The sequence below is a fragment of the Sander lucioperca genome, chromosome 7 (assembly GCF_008315115.2).
Source record: "Sander lucioperca isolate FBNREF2018 chromosome 7, SLUC_FBN_1.2, whole genome shotgun sequence".
Lineage (NCBI taxonomy): Eukaryota > Metazoa > Chordata > Actinopteri > Perciformes > Percidae > Sander > Sander lucioperca.
In genome coordinates this window covers 41,914,565-41,928,471 of record NC_050179.1, presented here as the reverse complement: position 1 = coordinate 41,928,471, position 13,907 = coordinate 41,914,565, and the positions used below count along the sequence as shown (strand labels likewise).

The following is a 13,907-nucleotide window of genomic DNA, read 5'->3' as shown; positions in this document are numbered from 1 at the left end:
GCAAGGTCACGAGCACACAAAACGCTGTTGACACCTTGAGTCGATACATTCCTGCTGGTATTGCGCAATATCACAAAGGTCAACTGCAGTGCTTTAAAATAAGCAGAAATTAAATGAAAAGAAAACCCACAACAATACAAAACACGTTATAAATAATTTTAACGAGCTTCGGACAAAAACAAAAAACAAACAATAAAAGCTGAGCTTTTGAGCTTTGAATTTTTTTTTTTGTTCAAGACCAATGTTGGTTTACTTTATAAAGATACTGCATGGCTCCAACACCCGTAAAACTATTTATTCTAACAGACAAAATGGTGAAATAAGACAAAAGATTATCAACGAGAGGAGACTGTAATATAAAACATTGCTCGACAAAATTTACTAAAACTGCTTTTTTTTGACAGCAACAAAACAATGGAATGCTATCCCTACAAATTGGTTTTAGTTAGTTTAAAAAAAAAAAAATAATCATGCCTCATGAATTAGGGCTGTCCCAAACGATTATTTTTTAAACGATTAATCTAGCGATTATTTTTTTGATTAGTCGACTAATTTAACGATTCATTTTTTGATTAATCTAACAATTCATTTTTCAATTACCGATTATTTTCCAATTGCTCAATTATTAACAATTTACACAAAAAAAATTTCAATAAGGTTCAAATCTCTATTTATTAAAATTGTTTAACACTGTACTGTTCAAGTAAAATGAATTTTTAGTGCAACCTGAAGCCAGATGTAGGCTATCAATCCAACCACAAAATAAAGTCACTTTCAGGAGGAATACAAAAATAAAAACTTAAAGTAAACAGAGCAATTGCAAAAAGAGTAGCCTGTATTTGCTTTTTTTAACAGTAGGTAAAAGAATGAATAAGCTCTTGTTTAACATCCAAGCTCTTCTCCCTTTAATTTAACTTTAATTATTTGTATCTAAAGGCTGGTTAAGTACTGTAGGGAGGAGACGTTGGACAGTTTTTTTGTCTTGTTCCAGTGATTCTGGGTGATGGCGTTGGATATGCGGTAGCATGTTAGATGCATTTCCACTCACATACCCAACAACTGCTGAACAACGCCGACACACAGTCTTCGTCTTATCCACCACTCTCTCGCATGTACTACTGTAACTGACCCGAAGACCGAATAATTCGAGGCGGGGAGGCACCAGGCGGGAGGGCATGAGACGGGAGGCTCCAGGCTGCAGCCATACAGTCTCGAAGTTTTTCCAAACTTGCGATCTTAAAGAGGCCAGCGGGTCCTCTAACTCTTGTGGGTCGCTACTACTCGCCATACTCGTCCTTTCGTGCTGCTATCTCTGACTCACTCACTGGACCGTCGACCTGACAAAAAACTGCATGTAGACCAGACAGTATATAAGAATGGACTAACAGATCCCGTTGCTCTGGACGGAGACCAGTGAAGGCCTTTAGAAGCACTTTTCCGGTGAGCGTCGAGCGTTACTGCGCAGCCTCCAACTGAGAGAGACGACGTAAATGTGACGTGAGCAACCTGTCTGAAAGTTGTAAGTCTTCTGGTAGCTGTGCCAAGAGAAATCTCAATCATTCCCAATCTTGCAGAGACGGAGAGCGTAGGTATATATGTAAGGAGATAACATGGACACAACATGGACACAGGCTAATTATTGCTAACTAAAATGCTAGTTAACATTAGTAATTAAACTTAATATTTATACATTACATTTATTACATTGTCATGTTTCTTTAGAAATAAACAATAAAAATAAAGTCTTTAAACGCTTCAGATGTAAAGTTAGTCGCTGTCAAAGTGACATCAAAATGAATGGCAGTCAATGGAATGCTAACGGGGGGGTGAGTGCTTATTAGCATCAAAATCGTGCCATAGGAGGTTCGGGTTGTGAGGAGACCCCTTGATGTAGACGGAGAGCTCGGCTAGCTTCAGAGCTAAGGCGGGGCTACAGATTAGGTGTCCCTAGAACCCGCGTATCCAACAGTTGTTCCGCATTACATTAGTTCCACATTACATTAATTAATTTGCACGCAGGTTTTATTTATTTATTTTATTTAGTGATGCGGCGATGCAAATAAATGCTGCATTCATGCCACCTGTGAATAACAGGGACCGCCCCGGTAATTCCGTTGTTTTTCCGACTGCCATCGTTCACATGGTCGGGATGCGCGTTCTTCTTCTTCTTCTGTTATATTGGCGTTTGGCATAACAACTTGTTGCATGACCGCCACCAACGGCCGTAGCCTAGAGCATCAGGGGCCTGTTGCACAAAAGTAGAATGAAGAAATCCAGGATAACTGAAAAAGCGCAGCTTGACTTAGTGTGGTCCGCTCATCGCGGCTTAATCGGTTGCACATTTGCCGAGCCAGGATGAGAAGGTGAAGCTATGTCAAGCCAGGTGTAGATAGCTGGGATAAGTGCACGTTCACGGCTTTCTTAAATAGACCACGGTATCGATCACAGATTTACTGATGAAGAAATGGAGAAGACGCGTGCGGCATATGTTTCACCGCTGAGCAGCAGCTGTTAATGGAAAGTTACGAGGAGGTGAAGCATATAATATGCAAAAAGGGAAATACGGCTCTTGTTATCAGACAGAGAGAAAAAGCCCGACAGACAATAGCGGCCCTACTGAATGCGTAAGGATTTAAAAAGAGTCACTCCACATTTTTTGTATTAAGTTGTACACTCTGTTTTATTTGCTTTTAATATGCTTGTTTTAAGTGTTGGTTGTATTGCTGTATCTGTTTTTATGTGCTAAATGTGCTGGTTTTACTGTAAAGTGTCTTGGAGTAGCCTGTAAATATTACTATATAAATAAAATGTATTATTATTTACTATGCCTCAAAAGTGAGCAGAGGGAGTTAATGTTCCTCAGGACATTTACCCTAAGGACTAGGCTTAATTTCAAACCCTTATTCATAATGCGAGAATATGTTTTACAACCATATGCACCAATCTCTATAAGCTATGACTAATTCTAAATATCTTTCTACAACTAATGTTCATACGGAACAAACATGGCTGAACAAAAATTAGAAAAATAAGTACCCTAAGTGACATCAATACACACTGTAAGCATATCTGTAAAACAATGTAGCCTATTATTATTCATATTTTTTTTTCTCACTCCCAAGCTCCAAGATGACAAGTGACAGCACCAAAATAAAAAGATTAAGAAGCTTTGTGGCATTCCAACACATTTCCACTCCCATCTCGTAAAATACGGACGTTTGGTCAGGTGCCATTGTCGTCGTTATTGACGCTAAAAGTCTCCTTTAGAGTCCGCTGCACGGCGTGGGAGGATCCCCCTGCCTCCCCCCGCTGCACAGGGCAAATTTCACGGGGAAAGCAGCGGAGGAAAAGCCCATTTCCTCCGCATTGTCCCACTTTATCTCCGGTGCCAGTGCAACCATTTCTTACCATCCAAACAACTGCAATAGTAGGATTTAAATCAAACTTGTGACAGCAATAGTGACAAGTAATGCATGTTAATAAAAATAAAGCAGAACACATTCAGACAACGGAATAACTGTTAAACACGTTTATTTCGGATCAGAGCGGCAGCTGATTTAACACATAAGACTCCAGGATTAATCTTAGCCTGGCTGTTAGCCTGCTCTGGAGCAGGCTAGCTGCAAAGAATAAATCTCCATGGTTACTTGGCTGGGTTTAATTCAACCTGCTTTTGTGCAACCAAATCAAAGCTAAATTCATCCAGGATAACTTGAATATCCCGGCTTAATCCCTTATCCTGGTTTTGTGCAACAGGCCCCAGGTGTGTGAAAACATGGAGGCCACAATAACAAAAGATTTGCTGCTGTTTTCTTATACGAGCATAGAAACAGTACATGGACAGGTGTGCCTATTTATGAATAATTTGAAACATGTTATGTTTCTTGGCAGAGGCATTTGTCCACAATAAACAGTTTATTGTCACTGAAATATGTTCAGTGAACCAAACGTCAAACGTCAGCTGTCAACAACGCGTCACCAACTGGGAAACTCGGTTAGCAAAATCTGGCCCGAGTTTCCTACCTCTGATTCCCACAGGAAGGGACGTGAATGATGACGTTTTCACTCGGAAAAATGTTTTTCCGATGTCTATGAACGCAGCATATTTGTCTCGCCGCAATTACGTAATCGATGACGTCGAGTACGTCGACGAATCGTCCCAGCCCTAGAATGAATATGCACTAGAGTGTCCTACAGGTGTCAGTATAGTGTTATGTGGAATTATCATTTTTATATTGTTATTGTGCACTGTAACATTTTATGCTTTCTGTACAAAAAAACAGGGAAGATTTTTCTAATATTATGTTTTATATATTTGGAAAGCTCATTGTTAATAGCTGAACTGTCCCCAGTAGAGTAAAGAAAAAGAGAACAAGAAAACAGAAGTTGAAATTGAAATTGAAGAAGACATACATGAAGTAAACACTAAATGGAAAACTGTATGGGCTATGGGAGTGGGCCGAAGGCAGAAAACCTCTATCAGGTGCAGCGGTGATTTTGTTTCATAGTTTATGTTGCTATGGATGTAGTTCAGTGAATCTGTTATTTCCAACACTGTGCTGTGCTTCAGTGCCTTGTCCTCTGAACACCACAGGATGGCACTAATACACAAGCTGCAAGAAGTAAGTGCTTTTTGCCCCTCTGAACTTACTTTGTTTCACAGCGAATAAGGTTATCTCTCAGCATGTTCACTGTTCAGGTCGCTAATTCAGGCTGCGGCCGACAGTACACATGACGGATCATTGTTTGTGAAAATCATTATATTGTTTTGGGAACAAACAACACACAGATGCAGTGTATGTTTCAGGAGGGTTCTGAACTCACTAGGAACAAGAGAGGGGAGGGAGAAAAGAAGAGGAGCAAAAATGTAAAGAAATGTATAGTATATAGAGCTGTTCTGAGCTAGAACCATCAGTCACAGATGAAGAACTAAACTCAGCATTCTCACCAGAATGGCTCTGAAGACAGTGGAGCTGATGCCATCGGCCACCTCAAACTCCCCTTTTTCATTGGGTCGCGTAAAGTTGTTGTCCCGCCCAGAACCAAACATCCTAAAAACAAACAACGCGTTAGGGGAAAAAAACAGGTGTTTCTTTAACTTGTAACTGGGTAACAGAACAAATTGAATATCAGAACAAATGGACAGCTAAACAGACCAGTGATCATCTAATTGTATTACTGCTGTTTGTTTTACGTTGTGATCCGCTTCAAAGCTGAAATGGCACATTGAAGATGTTAAATGTTATGACATTGAAGTTGTGGCTTAAATACTTATTACTAAACTAAATGTATGTAATCCTAACAACAACAAAAAAAAAAAAAATCACAACTGCTTTATGGTTTAGCCATCATAAAAAAGGTGTAGGTACGAAAGAGAAGGATGGCACTGCTCTATCAGCACTAATACAGTTAACACTTTTAGTTTATGGGAATGGCACTTGGTAGACGGGAGTGAAAGGTGAACAGAGCAAAAGCAATTTCATGTTGAAAATAGTTTGATGCTTTCCATGATCTATTTCACATTTAAGTTATTTTGTAGTTTGTTTACCTACAATAAACCTATCTCTTAGTCATTACCTGCCCAGCATGGTGTTTGGTTGAGCTGTGAAGATGGCAGGATCCACAACAAATCTTGTATTATCCACAATAAGCGTTACTCTCTCTCCCAGCCTCAGTCCACTGCGATGCCCCTCTTTACTGCTGAGGTCATACACGTAGATCATATCGGACATTCCGGGGCCCAGTGTCTTCAAGTGGTGGTCTGCTTCAGGAAGACCCAGGGACCGAGGTATGTGTCCCCCGATCAGGGCCCCTCCAATGTGGGAATACGGAATAGACACTCTGGGAGGACGTGGACTGGAGGATCTGGAGGATGAGCCTCCATCGCCACGTTCACGGTCTATGGGAGAGAGGACATATGAACACCATTGAAGCAAGCTTTGAGTCAAACAATACATTAATACATGTATGTTGTTAAGAGATTGGAACAAAACAGTGTTGGGCAAGTGAACTGACTTTTGGGTTGTGTAATCAAGACTAATAATAATTTCTTCTCTCTTTTCTCCTCACCATGCTGCCGAGTAGGAGAAGTGACATTCCTGATGCAGGGCGTCAGCTGGCTCTCTCCTCTCTCATGGGAGGAGTCACGTGAGCGGTCGCTGGAACGCCGCTGTTGCTCCCGGTAATGTTCTGCTCCTCCTCTTTCTCTCGCTCCGCCGACGGCACAGCTACTGGCACCGGCCCCGTACAGACTCATGGTGCTGACCTGCTGCTGGTCCAATACTGACAAACCACAATGACGGTCACTGATGGAGAAATGAGAGCACACCGAGGAAATAAAAAGTTAGGAACAACAGCGACTCAACTTAAAGTCAGACTGCAAAACATTTTGCTGAATATTGTGGCAAAAAGTGTGTTCAAATTGGACTAAACCAAAGAGGTTTGATGAATCAAGAATGTCATGTGGTCTGACTGAGTTTTTATAGGATTGAAGATTACTTAGAGGAACATCAATGTCATTAATTTAGGACTATTTTGACACTGCTCCGGTTCCAAATGTGTTTTTCTAACTATAATTCATTTTTTTGCAACTTAGCAAAGCATCTCTTATTTAATAGTTTTAGTCAACTTGCTCTTGATGCAGTCGAATGTTGAAATTTAAGTTACTGCTACCGATGTTGAAGTTATGGTGGGCACGGAAGAGACACTTACTTACATACTTTTTTTAAGATTTCCAAAACTGAATTCCCAAACTGGCATAAAAGTTTGATATGGTCACAACTTCAAGTCCAAGTGGGATGACACTACTAATTATACAGAAACGATTTCATGGAACAATGAGAAAGATTACTCAACACACAGAAGATCCTCCACATCCACAGATTTGAGTCCAAAAGGCTTATAATATGCAGAGAATTACAGATTTAGTGCTACCTGACAATGACGGAAAAAAGTGGTGGATAAAGCAGTGACTGTGTGCAAGCACTGTGCAACTTGGCTTATGTTAGCGGCAATACTTCCAATATGATGGCGCATTCTCAAAGACATCATGCCAGTGTGTCTGTTGACAGCGCAAGGAGGAGAGAGAGTCGGGTAGGAAAGAGCAATACCTCCCCACAGCATTTAAACAGGGCAATCCAATCCATAACTAAGCATTTGGCGGGTTTATAGCAAAAGACATGGAGGATGCAGGATTGCAGCATATGATTAAAGTCATGTTACTTGATCCACTATAATAACCCCTCTTGCTGATATTTCAGCAACCCAGTAACTCCTGAACTGCATTTATTTGCGGATCATGAAAATAGAATGAACAGAGCAGTTATGTTTTGAAAAAAGTTTACAATGTGTGTTTGGCTAATTGCTAAATGTGTGTTTTATTTTTATTAACACAGTGGCACTTTTCCTTTTGATAAAAAAAAAAAATCCTGCCATGTTCTTTTCATAATACACTTTAGTAGAAAAACAATTTCCTTTTTTTTTTTTTTTTTTTTTTTTTTAACTACTATTTCCATTAAGATCTGACATGCTGTTCAAAAAAAGTCTACTGTATGCTGGTTGAGCTTTATGTTGATGGCCTTAGTCTATAATGTGGCCATTTCTATATATAAAAAAAAAATACCAAAACAGCATTTTTTTATTTGAAAAACCTTTCTTTAAAAAAAATATTTGACAATGAAAAAGTGTTTATATTTATGTTCTTAGTCAGAATAATAGTTAAAACAGTTGCCAAATAAATAAATTAAAAAGCATGTAAAAATTGGCAATGCCCCCTCTCTGTACCAAAAACGTACCAAACTGAACGCTGTGACTCCAAAACCATGATGTGAACTGAAGCGTGAATTTTCTGAACTCTAACCCTAATTATTGTCATAATACAATTCAGGATTACATAATGAAATCTAGTATACACTGACACACACACAGTTGTGCAAAGATTACTGAGGGTAAAGGGTTTGTTTTTTTAGAGTGCTGAGCTGTGGAACGAGAAGAGAGCCTGTAAAAAGTCTGCAGTCAACTCATTACAGTAGCAGTGTGCTGCAGAAACAGGGCTGACACCAAATTACCCAACCTCAGCCTACATACACAATGTCCCAGCATTCATTGGAGTGTGTATCCATGTGAGACAATCTTGAGTAAGCGGAATTCACTCAGGTACAGGACAACAAATAGAAAGGTCCTCAACTGTTTACTTGCTCCAGAGATAGTTTTTTTCAGAGATTTTTTTACTGATAGGTATAAGGATGGGTATCGGAACCCGATACCTTGGTATCGACCGAAATAACCCAGTACAAAGTAGTATCGAGACTTCTCCAGTCAAATGAAACCTGTTTTTGATCCTTTTTGTACCCACGTCTAGAAAATAAAGAATTTGTATGGTTTTGCACGTAGCCAGTCACCGCAAGGTTCTTCGATTTCACAAATTACACATATTGCTTGTTTAAGAGTAAAAAATTGGATTATAATATTATATATATATATATATATATATAAATAAAATCAGATACTAAAGGTTTCGGTATCGATATAAGAGAGGGGAAGAATGGTCCCAAACCGTTTCTAACTACATTATTATTCAGTTGTATTATGATAAATGACATTCCTGTAGTTGCGTTGATGAATGTATCCATTTCACTTCCACTGCGACAGTTTAGCTGGCCATCTGATCAATAGTGTTGCTCTTATACGCCAGAAACATCCAGGTCTCAGTAATTAAGAGAGCCTTGCTCACTTGAGAAGAGCTGCTATGAAATATAATGACCATCTGCTGTAGGCTATCTTTTTTTATTTGATAAAAATTAAGTTAGTGACGTAAAAAGTCTTCTGCACAGCAAATGGCCAGACTCTTAAATACACCACTAACACATAAAGCTTTGACTGAGCTCATTGAGGCAGATTTAGGAGTAATTTACATAAGGTAGGCTAACTACTAAATTTGTACAATAAAACAACAGTGTTTATGAATACAAACTGCTATGAAGTGTAATGTTTTCTATTTTGAAATAGGCCTATATTCTCTTGATCAATAAATAGTCTGTGATGTTGAATATACAGCATAGCAGTATATTAATATTATATTATTAATAGCAGTGTAACAGACCGCCCCTATGGTTCGGCATGCATGTGAACCGCGGATTAATTGCATTAACTGCTGCCGTTATGTGAACGGGGCGCAGCAGTCTCTGCAGCTTGTTCAGGGAGTCAGGGCAATGCCGGAAAAGTGGTCGCAACTTTGACTACATTGTACTACTAAAAATGTACCTGACAGAAAATGTTGCACATTCAGATTCTACTCACAAAAGATCACAATTAAAATATGTTGCATTATTCATTAAACTATCCAGCATTATATTACAGTTGAAATCTCCACCTTGAACGGACGTTACGTAAATGTAAGTACATTATGCTGATCATGCCTGTCTTTTTACATTTGAAAGCAGAACTTGTACTGTGCGTTCACAGGCGGTTTTACCATATGGCATAGGTAAAGGGCCTCGTGAATTTGTGTGTTTCTCATAATTTGTTTTTATACTCAACCTGTAACATGTTGCAGCGGTTCAATCAGCCGCAGTTTGGCTGTGGCTCATTTAGAGATTATCTTAGATATTTTTCAACCTTTATACACAGGTCACTGTTTTTGTCCTTTTTTTTTCTCAACCTTTATGGTGTGATCGTTTAGTTTTATTCACAGTGGATTAATATCCAATATCCAATGCTGTCCAAACTGCTGAAAATTCCAAACGCCAAGTTCATTGGGTACCCAGGAAGCCAAGTGTGAAGCAGATCAGATGAACGGTTGTCGAGATATTTGAGAGACACACACACACAAGTTCCTCGATTTATAGTGAAATAAATTGATACATTTTTTAGCTCTACTCAAAAGGGTAACCTTTCAGGAATCAAAGAGTAAAACAAGACCCTGTTCTATTTCAGTTTTTAAAATATCAGCTTCACAACATTGCTGCAGAATCTTGCAATGTCCTTGAAGACAAAGGTCACCATAGCAGCTGAGGAAAGATCGAAAGATGCACAAGTGCACGTGCAAACACCTCTTTCTGGTTCAGTGTGTTCAGGTGAGCTGTCTGACACACAGAGGACAACTTCCCAGCATATAACATACACTGTCTATCACTGAAAATGTGAAAAAAAAACATAATTCAAGGATCTTCATATAAAAAGGCATAGAACAGTAGTCAGGCCTATTATTCATTATATCATGATTATACAATATATACTGATGAGAATACTTCAAAGATTTAGGTCTTCTTTTGCAAACTGCCACAATTAAGTGATCTAGCTAGATAGCAAGATATGACTGATTATAATATGTTGTATGTATAAATAAATAAATACATGTTTTTTTTTTATATCTCTAATGAGATTAGAATGCTTGGCAGAAATGGGATACTAAAAACAAAAGCAGGTCTTCACGCCAAATAGGCAGGCAGCCAGTGGCCAGACCAGCCGGCTATAGGGAACAAAGGAACTGAAGCAGCAATATTTCACTCAGGGCAGGCCAGCTCCTATCATCTTTCACATGGCAATGCACATATACAGCAGCCAAGATTTCAGACAAGCAGAGAACTAGAGGGGGCAAATATTTCATTTTTCTTGTTACTGGGCACGAGCCCCCTAATATTACAATCACCCTCTTATTTTGCTGCATGGCCTTTATGGTGCTTACAAAAGCTCTGGGTGCACGTTTAAGATGTTAAATACAAATAGTAGTCAAGTTCACCAACACATCTAAGACACAATAATTCAGATAAAGAGGCATCCTAGCAGTCTATTCAAAGCATGAGGTGAGAGCCCCGGGTGAGGGTCCCATCTATTATTTAGCGGCTGCTGACACCAACACACTGACGGGCACGGACAGAGAAGCTGCTCTCTGCAGCAGTCTGGGTTAAAAATCCATTAAAAAGGGTGCTAAATATTAACAGGGAAAAACAACCTTACAACAACAATATGAAAAGCATCCTTATTTTTTAGTGAATATTATGGGAATTTATCATATCATGGAACATAAAAGACATACCGGTATATATCATTAAATATATAATCACTACTTACTCCCTAATGAGTACCATCAAGGATAATACAGTCATGTAACACAATGACAGAGCTTAACCCCCGGTGCTTTGAAAGCGGACGTGCACCTACCGGTCGGTATCGGAGGGCCAAGTGAAGACAAAGCAGCAGGGGATGAGCTGCGGGATGACAGAGGCACAAAAGCCTTGCGCTCCTCCGAACAAAGCGGGCTTCCCGGCAGCTTCATCCTCGCTCATTACTTTCCAACTTCATCAGCATCGTTTCGCACATTCAACCTGGATTTTAACTCGCCTGTAAAAATCCACCGCTTCGACCCAAAGTTCTAAATGTGTCTAGCTAAATGGCGAGGGAGACGCACACCGGCTAGTCATTCAGAGTCATCGAAGGAACTAAACTGTGAATGGCCGCGTGCTTGACTGAATCAGAGCGATGCTGCCTTCACGTGCTCCTTGTAAGCTCCCACTTCTGAGTTCTCCAATTGCTATTAATGCATTTCATGGAGGGATGATACTTAGGCGTATGTCATCAACAGCAGGATTTCTTTAGCGTCTCCTCAGAAGACTCCCAATTAAAACTTCATAAACCAGATGGAGCCATTAATAAGTCACCTCCGTCTTTCCCGTCGTTTTTATCTTAGAGTAAAAATCAATAGGTATTCAGATAATGCAGTGTGGGATTAACCATCGGAACATCTGTCTGTACTACAACACCAACCTCCGGACTACTTTACTCACTGAGCTGAATGTGGTGTTTTCAGTTCACGTTAACGTTACACATCGATCATCCATCAAATAATATGCAAACGATACAGTCACAACGTGAACACTTAACCTCACAAAACGTAAAAACTACTTAATTGAAAACACTATACTTTAACGTTACATGCTTGTAATATCAATTTGTATGTAGATACAAGTAGGCTGCACGCGTGTGTTCCTTAAAGTTCCAATAAATCAATAAACAGAGGGGCCCAGATTTGTTAAAGTATGACCAAATTTGGTTCCACCTCAGCAAAGAGCTTGTGATCTGCACGGTGTAAACGTTACGTTAGCTTAATATATCATTCGTTAGTGTTAGCTAAGCTACATAAAGTAAAAAATGAAAAGAACATTCATAAATTTTAGCTCTAAACATGGTTCCTCAAGCTAGCTAGACAAACTGTGGTCAATTTGGCTACTAACGTTAGCTAACGTTATATTTCAGTAGAAGTATAACGTTAGCTAACGTTAGTTAAACAGATAACGTTACCGTTAGCGCTAAAGGAAATATATTGACACATTTATTCTGTCTGGAACATCAATTCTGATATTCAGAATATTCAGGCTAACGTCACACGGCTATAACGTTAACGTTACCGAATAAAATTAAATTCTACCGTTTTTGCTTTTAAAATGTGATTGTATATGTAAAAAGCAAGAAGTCACTCGACATCGTGCTTTATTTGACTTTAGAGCGGCTAAGAGGATTTTAGACTTTTTGGTTAGCCTGGTAACTTTGTGTTAACCTCTAGGTTAAGCTAACGTTAACGTTAAATACCTCGCCAGAGTTTATATACAACATGTATTTACCTCCTTGCGTTACATAACGATTTGATGTTTTGTCCGGTTGCTGAAACAGTCCGCTGTGCAATTCGTGTAAGACAAAAGACAAGAGCTTTCGTAAAAACCTCCGTTTACTTTAACTACACTTGGCTGTGGATTCTTTGTTTTGATTTGGGAAAGCGGAGCTCGCGTGAAACATATCGCGAGACAATCGCACATTCCAAGGGACAACCCCCCGCAATCACACCATGGATGTATTAAGAGAGCAAATCACACACGCACACGTCTATTGTAGCATACATGTAGAGAACAGTAGGGCGACATTTCTGAATGTATAAAAACCGGTAAAACAACATAATTAAAAACAATTTTATTCAATTCATGCATGCATTTATTTAGTCATATTAGCTACACCGTAGACTGTGACACATCTAAACAACATGGTCCAACTCAATTATCTCCTTCAGTTTAATGAAGTAGCGTAAGTAGCTTCAAGAGTGATTTAGCTACACCACCACCTGTTAAATAAAAGTGCTATAGCCTACACAACGCGAAAGCGTTGCCTCGTCAAGCCAGTTTATCAGACAGTTTCATAAATATCAATTTCATAAATAAAAAATAAATAGGCATATAGTGAAAATGTAAAACTTTAAAAGTAGGAAAGGCCACATTCTAATAAAAGACGGACACATGCAGTCACCTAAAAACCTTTAAAAATATATATATAAAGTAGGCTAGTCTAAAAGTATGTAAGAGGGGTGTTGGAAATGTTGCTGCGACCGTCGAAAGTCAAATAAAATCAACCAAAATAAGTGCTTTGACTTCACGAGCTTTCTAGTCTTGCACTGCCAGACCTCCACAGCGCTGCGGAGGAAGAGGAGCTTTCCAATAAGTTCAAAGCGTATAGGCTACTGGATCTCCTCTGGTGTCATGCCGGCCTCCCCACTGCTGCCCCACGCCGGGGCGGTGTGGATTCCCCGGAGCTTCATCTGCAGCCACACCTGACGCTCCTGCACCTGCTTCAGCTCCCCAAGATTGTGCATGAGCTGGACCTCACTTACCGTCCTTTTTCTGTACATAGGATCATAAAATGTAGACTACCTTAGTTTGACATTGTAAAAACAGACTGTGCTGCTAAGAAGAGGGATAAATAGCCTAAATGAGGTAGCCTATTTAACTTGTGAATGATCTTAATTGATCTGCAAGAGGCGTTAGGAGGGAGAAATTACCTTAGGGGACGCGCTTCACAGAGAGTGAAGAGGTGTAAAATGCAGAGTGAAATGAACACGAGTTTATAGTCCAGATTGCGCATGTTGA

The 13,907-nt window shown here is 39.5% G+C and overlaps 1 protein-coding gene across 2 annotated transcripts in view; it reads right to left on the bottom strand.

Moving 5' to 3' along the window:
* LOC116048670 (BTB/POZ domain-containing protein 10-like) overlaps positions 1-12,800 on the bottom strand; it is a 28,069-nt gene extending 15,269 nt beyond the window's left edge. Inside the window, exons 1-4 of one of the 2 annotated variants that reach the window (XM_031297868.2) lie at positions 12,618-12,800; positions 6,070-6,305; positions 5,578-5,899; positions 4,949-5,051 (exon numbers count right to left, since the gene is read on the bottom strand). In XM_031297868.2, the coding sequence (XP_031153728.1) occupies positions 4,949-5,051; positions 5,578-5,899; positions 6,070-6,256 (612 nt within the window). In that variant the 5' untranslated portion in view covers positions 6,257-6,305; positions 12,618-12,800. Of the gene's footprint in view, positions 1-4,948; positions 5,052-5,577; positions 5,900-6,069; positions 6,306-11,160; positions 11,500-12,617 lie in introns of those variants that run through there. The other variant, XM_031297867.2, reaches the window with a different exon arrangement.
* Positions 12,801-13,907: the final 1,107 nt, after the last annotated feature.